The 12,088-nt window shown below is 42.6% G+C and overlaps 1 protein-coding gene across 2 annotated transcripts; it reads right to left on the bottom strand.

Moving 5' to 3' along the window:
- Positions 1–1,768: 1,768 nt before the first annotated feature.
- Positions 1,769–6,644, bottom strand: LOC117546283 (probable G-protein coupled receptor 173). Of its 2 annotated transcripts, XM_034216471.1 has the most exons (3): positions 5,785–6,644; positions 4,931–5,075; positions 1,769–4,857 (listed from the first exon to the last, which is right to left on the bottom strand). In XM_034216471.1, the coding sequence occupies exon 3, from the start codon at positions 4,699–4,701 to the stop codon at positions 3,502–3,504; it is 1,200 nt and encodes a 399-aa protein (XP_034072362.1). In that variant the 5' UTR covers positions 4,702–4,857; positions 4,931–5,075; positions 5,785–6,644; the 3' UTR covers positions 1,769–3,501. The 2 variants fall into 2 exon arrangements, with proteins under 2 accessions (XP_034072362.1, XP_034072361.1); XM_034216470.1 differs by lacking the exon at positions 4,931–5,075.
- Positions 6,645–12,088: the final 5,444 nt, after the last annotated feature.

The following is a 12,088-nucleotide window of genomic DNA, read 5'->3' as shown; positions in this document are numbered from 1 at the left end:
TGGTATCATCACACAAGACCAAGTGTGTTTTTAAGTATGTGTTTGTACTTATCTTTACGTGTGTGTATATTCAGTTAATGCAGATTAATATAATTTATTTAATGCACATACAGAATAAACTACTCTAACTGTCAGCTGTCTTTGTTTCCTTTTTTTCCACTTCAAATTTGACAATAGTCAAATCTCTTCAGCTTGTTAACCACAGACCTTATTTCAGGCTCACATCCAAAACACATTCAGTCAACCATTGACTTCAAGACAATGGAACAAGGGGTCAAATGCTGACACATTTCTGGGTTGTAGGACTCATTCCTGCTCCACTTTATGGAGTCTGGTTGCTTTGAGGAGAGCACATAAAGTGACGGTGATATATACACTTTATAATTAATATTTAAGAAGGTATCATTGCAATCTGCATTATTTCAAACTGTTTCAGGTCACTAGGAAAACCATTGTCAGTTCCTTAGTTCCTGTTTTGTATCTATTCTTAAATTATTTATTTATTTTAATTTACAAGATTTGAGTTGAATTTCAATTTTCTTTTGAACCTACTTTTTTCCTTTATAACGCATTTATTTATTTTGATAACATTTGTCTCTTTCCCTTTCAGCCTGATTTGTGAAGCACTTATATGGAAAAGTAATTTATAATTGTTCTTTAATTAGTATTATTGCTATTATTAATTATTTTAGTGTTTGAGAAAGACAAACAATTTATAAAAAATGTGGAAATTGTGGAAAGCAGTAATTATTATTTATCATTATATTTAAAATAATAATTGTAATGCTTGATAAAAACAAACAAGTTACCTTAAAATGTGGAAATTATGAAAAACAGTCAGTATTTTCTCGTTCTGAACATTATGTATGATGAATGCAGCTCATCCGACTACTGTCTCCTCAAAGTTGCAGAGGGTATTGCTACTGTACTTACTCAGAGTAAGCTCTGACCCGTGTTTAGTTCATAAGATGTCAAATGTGTTCTAATTCTTCCAATTGTCTTCGTTGATTTGAAATATGAGTGCATGAGTAAGAAATAACAAATCATTTGAGTGAGGACAGTACGGTGGCCGACAGGTGAAAACGTCAACCGTTTACAACGCTTTTAGTAATGAAAAATAAAAGTGAAATTGCCTATTGCATCGTTTCTCTTAAAAGAAAAAAAGAAAGTTTGGGGCTCTCTGCTGGAACTGCTACCCCCGCGACCCGACCACGGATAAGCGGGAGAAGATGGATGGATGGATGGATCGTTTCTCTTAAAGGTAGGATACGTAATTTTGGAGAAAGCAGCTCGAGTGCGCTAGAATTTGAAAATACACAACTTGAAGAAATCTGCCACTTCCTTACAGAGCCCCTCCTCCAACACACACGAAAACGCACATGACCAATGAGGGCATGAGATAAGTTTGTGCACAGATGGAAGGCTGACAGGCAGGTAGGCCATCCAGTTACTTTAGCCGGCTCAGATGATTGGTCGAGCTTTTTACAGCGCCACGGCTTCCACAGATGAAATATTTTGTATGTATTTATTGTCAAAGCATTTAATATATTCATTGCTATCGGATGTTAAGAGCATTCCATGGAATATAACAAGTGTTTCTGAAATAAATTACATACCCCACCTTTAATGGAAGTTGTTGGGCTGTTACAGCACATTTACACCTGTAGGCCACCGTAGCAAAGTTTCATTTCATGCAGATTTGCCTCAAATCTAACTTGAATACAAACAAGAAGTAATAATCCAGCCATGTCCATATATGGGCAGCTCATATGTCATAATGCATCAAAAGTAGAGTCTTTATTGATGAGTGGGCAAAAGAACCACCTCAGTTAAACTGTACAGTTACAGAATATCATCTCGCGAAGGAATGCCAGACGTAAAAAGTTTGAACCTCGGTTTTTGCTTCACTTTTTCCTCCCACTTATATCAACATCTGTACAAGTTGTAACCCCCAAGTCTTGAATATGAAATGCAGTGGAATGCATGCTAATACAGTATGCTGTGCAAGTGTCCACATTTAGAAAAATTGACTGCACAAACATATCTATGCCTAACATCCTGTAGGTCTGACATTTGTATTACATGAATCTTACATTTCAGACAACTTCATGTAGTCGGTTTTCCACACAACAAACTTCTCTGTGGTCGTATCCAGCCTTTTAACATTTTAAAATCCAGGACATTGTGACATTTATGTTGTCTGGGGGGCCTTATAACATTCAGGTTCCCTTTAAGGGCCACTTCATTCCTTTTTGTCAGCATAACAGTAAAACATTCCCAAGATCATCATTTGCTAATTTTGTTACATTTACATCATAATTCAAGTAATTAAATCCTCCGGCCTGTTTGTGATGCACAAGTGTTGTTATGTAATTATTCATAATCCCTCATACTTCACATTTGCTTGAAAAAAAATCAGAATACATTTGACGGAAATCCATTTAAAGGATACATTTCCGTATAAATATTGTTCAATTTTTGCATGGTTTTGAGACACCAAGACGAGGCTGCTTTTCATATTGACTCAATATTACTGGAACCTATTCTATCATCAATATATCCCCTCCTCTCTTCTCTCACACACACACACACACACACACACACACACACACACACACACACACACACACACACACACACACACACACACACACACACACACACACACACACACACGCCAAACACACACACATACACACAAATGCTATATAAAAACACACAAGCAGGAATAGACATTCCCGTACAGTCTGTACAATATGAAATCAAGTCATATTTCAAAATAGTGTCATCTGCTTAACATGTATAGTTTACAAATAAAAGGAAAAACAGGCAATTATTTTTTTTATGATACAAATAAAACCTGACACGCCCTAAATCAAGTCCAAAAAAATCAAGCATGTTAGGGGCTCTTCGGGTTCACGACACCTATTGAAATGCATCCAAGGTTATTGGGTCCATTTCGATATTCTGCAGTCTCCTCTGAATTACATGAAAAGGCGTCCGGGGTGGTCTATTAATCCGTTCAGACCCCTTTGAGTTCCTTGATGTGTTTCAGAGTTAGTAACGCTCTGATCAACACTTTCTATTCAAAAGTCTGCAGCACATTTTATTGAAGGATTGTTCATCCCTATGTGTGTCTGTTTTGTGCCTCGTGTGACACAAACTCATGAAAGCTCTGGGGCGTGTCCCACTGAAATAAGGCAACATTATTTTAAAATGGCATCTGTCACACTTAGTTGGAGCGGTGATAGTTGTGATCTTTTCCTACTGATTAATCAAACAGTACATCATCAGAAACTGAAGAAGGGCTTTGTCATTATCGCCCCCCTAAAGTCAAACCTCTGCACCATTTATTCAAACATTCTTAATAACGTGCCTGCAATCGTTGGCAAAAATCGGGTTTCGTTGTGCAAAACAGACACTTAGCCAAGGTGCGTTACATCACTTCAAATCCTCGCTTTTAAAAAAGAAAACCTGAAACATTCTCTTGTGTGTATCGGATCACATGATGCAGTAGGCCTCGTCCTGGGGCAGGTGTTGTTTAGTCCTCCAGTAGGTGGGCAGGTGAGCCCTCAGCACTTTCCTCAGGTCCTCGTTGAGCAGGAGGCAGAAGATGGGGTTGACTCCGGCCTGGGCGAAGCTCATCCACACCGTGATGGAGAGGTACCGCTGGGGGATGGTGCAGGACTTCACGAACACCCTCCAGAAGCAGGCCACGATGTAGGGCGCCCAGAGGACCAGGAAGAGCAGGGTGATGGTGTAGAACATCCTGCCCAGTCTCCTCTCCGACCGAACCTCCTCCATCCCCAGCAGACGCCGATGCTGATTGTGTAGATTCTGACGGATGCCCAGCAGAGTCGGAGGCATGGGGCCGCGACCGAACCCTGCGATCCAGTTGGCCGCGGCTTGCCCTGTCGCCCCGGGACCGTGGAAGGTCCAGTTCTGGCTGATGGCTGGCACCAGTTGGACCGGTTTCATCTTGCGGTGCCGGTACTCAAACAGCAGCAGCTTGGCGTAGAAGCCGTGGGTCGCCAGCACCACGACGGCCAGCATGAGCATGAAGCCCAGGGTGTCGTTGGTCTTCAGGTAGCGGTGTTCGAAGATGCACTGGTCCTCGTCGCGGATGAACTTGTACGTCCCCACGTCGAACACCGGCGGGAACGCCATGGCCACGGCCAGAGTCCACACCATGGAGATGATGGCGGTGCACGTCCAGATGGTCATTCGCTTGGCGTAGAATCGGTGGTGGGCGATGGCAAGGTAGCGTGTGACGGCGACGCAAAACAGCATGAAGGCAGCGTGAAAACAAAACAGCACCGCCATGAACGCCACAATCTTACAACTCAAGGCGCTGTAGGTCCAGGCCGAGCTGTTGTGCACAGACACGAGCACGAAGGGGAAGCAGGCGGCCGAGCGGACGGCGTCGGCCAGGCACAGGTCCAGCAGGAAGAAGTAGGGCGCCTTGTGAAGGGTCCGGTCTCTCAGCACGAGCAGGGAGACCAGGAGGTTCCCCACCAGGCTGACACAGATGATCAGACCCAAGAAGACCAGCTTAAAGTAGGCGGACACATCTGTGGCAGAGATTCCTCCAGTGCTGCCTCCACCACTGCTGCTGCTTCCTCCCCTCGACATGCCGCTCTGAGAAGCCAGAACCGCCAGCAAACTGCCCGGTCCATCGATGGCGAAGCTCTGGTTAGCCATTGTTTCACCTTCCGTTCGGGGGGGCCTTTTTTGTATTTGTATAAACGCTACAAACCCCCTCTCCACACGGCTCCCTCGTCTCTACAAGGAGAGGCCGTGAGGATCTTTTCTACATGACAGACTCATCTTTTTCCTCTTTGTCCACAACCTCGCCACCTGCGAACACAGACACACACATTTTGAGGCATGGAAAAAAAACAAGATGTGTGCTTGTTAAACGGAAACTTACATTAAGCAGCGTGCATATATTGAAGTGCTGTGTTGGGCAACACTGTGGAAATCTTTGCCTTCCTGTTTCTCCGCGGCTGGGATCAGATCAGCAGCTCTACAGCATGCCAGCTCCTTGGCTCTCTCAGTAATTACCTTGCCCGTTGCTAAGATACAACAGCTCACATAGTTTGTGCAAGTGTGGGTGTTTGAGTGAATGCATGGGGGTGTACGAGGGGAGGGGGGGGGGATGGAGCAGACAAACAACACTGGGCATGTCCAACAAACAGAGATGTTGTAAATCAGCAAAGAACACTCCTTGTGTGCGTGCGTGTGTGTGTGCGTGTGTGTGAGAGAGAGGCAGGAGGGTGTACCATTCACAGCACATAACAAAAACGGCAGAGCAGGCGTTGTTTTTCTATAACCCTATAGGCCTACTGTGTGAAATGTGAGTCAACAGGAGAAAGTTGACATCGTGATTAGCACAGACAAGGCCTCAGCAAGGGGCCAAGATTAAGAATTCATTGAAAACACAAAATGCAGCTTCATGTAATAAAAAACTCATCTACAGGCGTAGAAATGATGATAAACCGTGGTGTGCTTGTCTGGGTGGGCCTTGTCTATGTAGGCCATGAAAAACAATATGATGTTCTGAAACTGAGGGCTTATTTTTCTCCCCATACATAACAGCCCTCTGCCACCTTGACAAATATCATTTCACCTGATTAGATGTCAGCTAGGCCTGACAGAGTGAACAACAGATGAACAGGTGTCAAAATCACCTCTGATATGTGTGTGCGTGTGTGTGTGTGTGTGTGTGTGTGTGTGTGTGTGTGTGTGCGTGCGTGCGTGTGTGAGATCAAGATGATAACCTACCTTTCATCCCCTCATCTTTTTTGGATCGGCTCTTCTCTCAAGGCAAAAAAACTAAAAAAGGATCCCAGTCGCTTTGTCTCACTGCTTGTTAAATCGAGAGAAAAGCACATAATAAGCACATGCTCCCGCTGTGCTCTCAAACAACACCTGTTAAGCATTAATCCATCGCGAATCGAGCAACATATAATAATCTTATAATAAAGATAATACTAAAAAAAATCAACAGCTGATCAGACAATCCGGGGTGAGGACTGTGCCACAGAAAAACATCCAGCACCGCCACCCTTTCTCAGTCACAGGGATGTGTTCATTTGTGTCTGAATATCATCCGAGAAAACAGCTTTCTATGTTGCATCACGTCGAAGGTGGATTTCCAGAAGGCTTAGAAACAGACGCGATTTAGAAAAAACAACATACCTTGTTGTGTTCACATATATCCAAATGATGTCAGATTTTCAATGCTTATAATAACCCACCCACAAACGTTGGAGAGGAGGAAGAAAATATCGCGCATCCCATAAATGAATGGTCTTGGCATGTATATTGGCTGGTGGTGCAATTAGTCCACACAGAAAACTGCCTCCAAACGTCACTATTTCCCATCTTTCAGTCAAAAAGAAAAAGGTATTTACCCCGAACTGTTCAGTCTTTGTTTTTCCAGCGACATTTTATTATAGTCCACAATAAAAAAAAATGCAGCCTCCGTGATACATGTCTGACAAATCCAGATTCACGTCGCCATAACGCTGTGGAAATCACGATTTGACAAGGAAAAGAAAAACAAGGCGACTGGATTAGGCGAATTATTCCTGAATAATCCCAATTATGGCTGCTTGCAAGGAGGCAGCTCGCACGTTCTCGGAAACACTCGGTTTTATTCGGATAGGGAGAGAGAGGGCGGGAGAGAGGGCGGGAGAGAGAGAGAGCTGTGCAGTATTATCGTGAGCCACAATAACATGAAAGTGATGTTTTATTCTCACCGTCTCATCATGTATGTCTGCTCTCAGCTGTAAGCAGTCTCAAGCTGCTGCATGGAATTCTGGGTCATGGAGGAGGAAACTGGGCCTCCTTTTTTCAGGTTTTGTTAAACAATAACACCTGATTAACATTGGAACCTCATCAAATATATAGAAAACCTTTCATTATGCTTTATGTGTTCGCAACCTCCAGATCTGAACATTTAAAGAGGACGTATTCCTCTCATGTTCAGGTGTATATCAGTATGTAGTGTCTCTACTTTAAAGAGTCCTCTCCTGCTGATGATCAGGTGTATATCAGTATGTAGTGTATCTACTTTAAAGAGTCCTCTCCTGCTGATGTTCAGGTGTACATCAGTATGTAGTGTATCTACTTTAAAGAGTCCTCTCCTGCTGATGTTCAGGTGTATATCAGTATGTAGTGTATCTACTTTAAAGAGTCCTCTCCTGCTGATGTTCAGGTGTATATCAGTATGTAGTGTCTCTACTTTAAAGAGTCCTCTCCTGCTGATGTTCAGGTGTATATCAGTATGTAGTGTCTCTACTTTAAAGAGTCCTCTCCTGCTGATGTTCAGGTGTATATCAGTATGTAGTGTCTCTACTTTAAAGAGTCCTCTCCTGCTGATGTTCAGGTGTATATCAGTATTTAGTGTCTCTACTTTAAAGAGTCCTCTCCTGCTGATGTTCAGGTGTATATCAGTATGTAGTGTCTCTACTTTAAAGAGTCCTCTCCTGCTGATGTTCAGGTGTATATCAGTATGTAGTGTCCTCTACTTTAAAGAGTCCTCTCCTGCTGATGTTCAGGTGTATATCAGTATGTAGTGTCTCTACTTTAAAGAGTCCTCTCCTGCTGATGTTCAGGTGTATATCAGTATGTAGTGTCTCTACTTTAAAGAGTCCTCTCCTGCTGATGTTCAGGTGTATATCAGTATGTAGTGTCTCTACTTTAAAGAGTCCTCTCCTGCTGATGTTCAGGTGTATATCAGTATGTAGGGTCTCTACTTTAAAGAGTCCTCTCCTGCTGATGTTCAGGTGTATCAGTATGTAGGGTCTCTACTTTAAAGAGTCCTCTCCTGCTGATGTTCAGGTGTATATCAGTATGTAGTGTCTCTACTTTAAAGAGTCCTCTCCTGCTGATGTTCAGGTTTATATCAGTATGTAGTGTCTCTACTTTAAAGAGTCCTCTCCTGCTGATGTTCAGGTGTATATCACTATGTAGTGTCTCTATTTTAAAGAGTCCTCTCCTGCTGATGTTCAGGTGTATATCAGTATGTAGTGTCTCTACTTTAAAGAGTCCTCTCCTGCTGATGTTCAGGTGTATATCAGTATGTAGTGTCTCTACTTTAAAGAGTCCTCTCCTGCTGATGTTCAGGTGTATATCAGTATATAGTGTCTCTACTTTAAAGAGTCCTCTCCTGCTGATGTTCAGGTGTATATCAGTATGTAGTGTCTCTACTTTGTCCTCTCCTGCTGATGTTCAGGTGTATATCAGTATGTAGTGTCTCTATTTTAAAGAGTCCTCTCCTGCTGATGTTCAGGTGTATATCAGTATGTAGTGTCTCTACTTTAAAGAGTTCTCTCCTGCTGATGTTCAGGTGTATATCAGTATGTAGTGTCTCTACTTTAAAGAGTCCTCTCCTGCTGATGTTCAGGTGTATATCAGTATGTAGTGTCTCTACTTTAAAGAGTCCTCTCCTGCTGATGTTCAGGTGTATATCAGTATGTAGTGTCTCTACTTTAAAGAGTCCTCTCCTGCTGATGTTCAGGTGTATATCAGTATGTAGTGTCTCTACTTTAAAGAGTCCTCTCCTGCTGATGTTCAGGTGTATATCAGTATGTAGTGTCTCTACTTTAAAGAGTCCTCTCCTGCTGATGTTCAGGTGTATATCAGTAGGTAGTGTCTCTACTTTAAAGAGTCCTCTCCTGCTGATGTTCAGGTGTATATCAGTATGTAGTGTCTCTACTTTAAAGAGTCCTCTCCTGCTGATGTTCAGGTGTATATCACTATGTAGTGTCTCTACTTTAAAGAGTCCTCTCCTGCTGATGTTCAGGTGTATATCAGTATGTAGTGTCTCTACTTTAAAGAGTCCTCTCCTGCTGATGTTCAGGTGTATATCACTATGTAGTGTCTCTACTGTGACATGTCTCCATGCTTTAATGTTCAAAATGCTATGCAGCACCTCTTTTCACCCTCTGTCTGAAACCAGAGCCCAGTCTGCTCTGGCCGGCTCTGTTGTGGTTGGTCAACCGCTTAGAGATGTCCCACCCCTTAGCAAAACATGTGCAATGTGTTGGAGCGCCACCGCTTCCTAGTAGCACGAGTGTTACATGTCACCGATGTAAACAAAGGAGTCAAATGGAGGTGTTTCAGGGGTGTGTGGGGGGGGGGGGGGGACTCCCTCTAGAGCAGTGGTTCTCAAACTTTTTCTGGCATTCCCCGCTTTGAACAGGTGGGCCTTTTCAAGCCCCACCTGTTCCTCGCCGCTCCAATGAAATGGTAAGCCAAGCTTGAAATGGTCAAATGTATCGTTCTATAACAGGGGTCTCCAACCTTTTTTAGGATGAGAGCTACTTTCAAAAAAATAAAACAAGTCGTGAGCTACTTTTACTCCTCTTTTTCAGTTTTTTTGCAGTGTATATATTTAGCACATTTTAACATTATTATATGCTTACCTTTAACCTTTGTGTGCTGTTTGGGTCTGTGGGACCCGTTTTCAGTGAAAAGAAAATGTATGATTTTTTTAAATGTTGAAGTTAAATGCATCAATCTGGTGCACTTTGAGCACAAAATGAATTTATGGATACATCTCTCAACACTCTATGAAAGGGAGCTGTATACTTTTCAATAATCCAAACATCTTTAGAATATGATCACAACCAATAACAAATCATTTAAACTTGTGTATTCTTATCTTGTGTTACCTAGTTAGCATTCTTTCTTTGTATTTATGCATTACTAATCACAGCCCCTTTTAAACTGTTTACTGTCCTATAGTAGGCTACACATTGGAATGATGTCTTACTTTATTTTGTACAACTAGGCTATATTAAATAGATAAAGGTGTGTTTTCTCTCTCTGTCTCTGTGTCTCGCTCGCTCACAGAGGCTGTGCTCCTCCGTGGCGATGATGGCTTGCGTTAAAAGATAATAATAAACATAGGCCTATTTGTAAAATGGGACACAAACGGGATTTCGAAAAGTGTCACGGTTAAACTCCTTATGAAGTGGTGAGGTGCCGCTCCACATTGCTTTTCTTCCCGACTGCAACGCTGTTGTGTCTGTGTGTGAGAGCGTTTCACATGTGTGTATGAGAGATTTTTACATATGTCTGCAAATGACTTTGGCTTCAGTTGTGTGTGTGTGAGCAGGCTCGGATTGGCCATCAGGAGATTCGGGACTTTTCCAGTTGGGCCGCTGCCGTTGGTGGGCCGTTGGCTCTGGCATAGGTGGGCCGTGGACTTTCACAGCGCCGGTACCGCATCCGCCGCCGCAAACACCCGCCGTTGCAAGGCTCTGGCGGCTCCGGCAGGTCCGGTGCAGCGGTGCTGTGAAAGTCCACCGCCGTTGCGAGTCTCCGGCTGTAATAATCCACTACCGCCCGCGAGGACCCAGGTCAATACAAAAAAAATAGTCTCCCGTTAATCGCGTCCATTCGCGACCCACCTATCACATCTCTGCAACACTTTGAGAAACGCCGCTCTAGAGGAAACACAGGGATTTTAGCCTTTGCAGACCATTTAGCTACGTGCACAAAAACCTATATAAATCACTACGAGCAAGAGAAACCCCATACAACGGTATAATAGGGCCTCTTTAAGCCAATGGGGAAGTGCCTTAAATGTGTCATATTTCTAATGGCCAGCAGGGGGTGACTCCACTAATTCAAAAAGAAGTCTGATTATATAGAAGTCTATGAGTAAATAACCCTACTTCTCAATTGATTTATTACCTCTGTAAACATTTACCTGATGAGTTGATGGTCTCAATCCATAGTTTATAGTCTTCTTCAATGCACGGGTGAAGTGTGTTGGGGACAAAGATGTCTGCTCTTTAAGCTGATTTTCACTGACCAGATGGCCTGAGTGAGAGAGCAGCAGCCCTACATTGGGTGGGGTAGGTACATTTGAGAAACCGGCTCGAGATACACTTGTTGTTATATTCCATGGAATGCTCTTAACATACAGATAGCAATGAATATCTTAAGTGCTTTGACAACAAATCCATAAAAAATGTCATCTGTGGAAGCCGTGGCGCTGTAAAAAGCTCGACCAATCATTGTAGCCGGCCCGGCTAAAGTAACTGGATGGCCTACCTGCCTGTCAGCCTTCCATCTGTGCACAAACTTATCTCGTGCCCTCATTGGTCATGTGCGCGTTCATGTGTGTTGGAGGAGGGGCTCTGTGAGGAAGTCTGAAGGAAGGGGCAGATTTTTTTTTTTCCGGCTGCGTATTTTCAAATTCTAGCGCACTCGAGCTGGTTTCTCCAAAATTACCTACCCCACCTTTAAGTATTGGTTTAAAATGACATGTTTTCAAAGCCTTTTTCAGCATTTTTAAAAGATCGTTTTAACTTGTTGAACTTCAAAATGTGTAGATTCTCCGGTCTTGAGGAATGTAATGAACGGCACTCAATTTTAACGCAGACAAACACCAATATACCATTATTATTTTTTGTTCAATTACATGTTGAAGGAGGGGTGTTATTTTTCTCTTTCTGTCAAATATGTTATTTAGGTAAAAGCTGTTTCTTGTGATGGAAACTCTCCATTGGAACAGATTAAATCAGCCCTCAGTAATATCACACAATGAGAAAAGAGCAGGAAAATACCGTGTTAAACAGCTATTTGCTAGTAATGTCACAACACATACTGAACCTTTATTTCAAATAACAGATTAACACAGCTTTCAGTGGAATATCTCTTGAAAAGGCATTCATGATTTCAAAGCAAATCTCTGTTGTAGAATCGCACTGATTATCCTTCTTGGGTCAGGTTTAAGTCTGCTTACATATATGTAATACATTCCACAGTCGAGCTATGTGACCATCACACAAATTAATCACTCCCGCCCTTTTCCCTGCACAAGTCTAAGAAGTGCAAGTGTGCTCTGATTAATAATTTGGTTTATAGACCAAATACATAATCCACATCATCCAAAGGATACCTGACATCCAAGGACGTATGTGGCTTTGAAGTTAACACGGATTGATTTAGCAGGAAAACACTGAGGTCGTTTTTAACACCTCAAGGCTCCCAAAATAAAGATGATGTCTTATTAGCGTGTGACTATAATCAGAATGAGTGTGTCACGACTCATCACGAAGCACCT

This window comes from Gymnodraco acuticeps, unplaced genomic scaffold, assembly GCF_902827175.1.
Source record: "Gymnodraco acuticeps unplaced genomic scaffold, fGymAcu1.1, whole genome shotgun sequence".
Classification (NCBI taxonomy): Eukaryota; Metazoa; Chordata; class Actinopteri; order Perciformes; family Bathydraconidae; genus Gymnodraco; species Gymnodraco acuticeps.
This window is presented reverse-complemented; position numbering and strand designations above follow the sequence as displayed.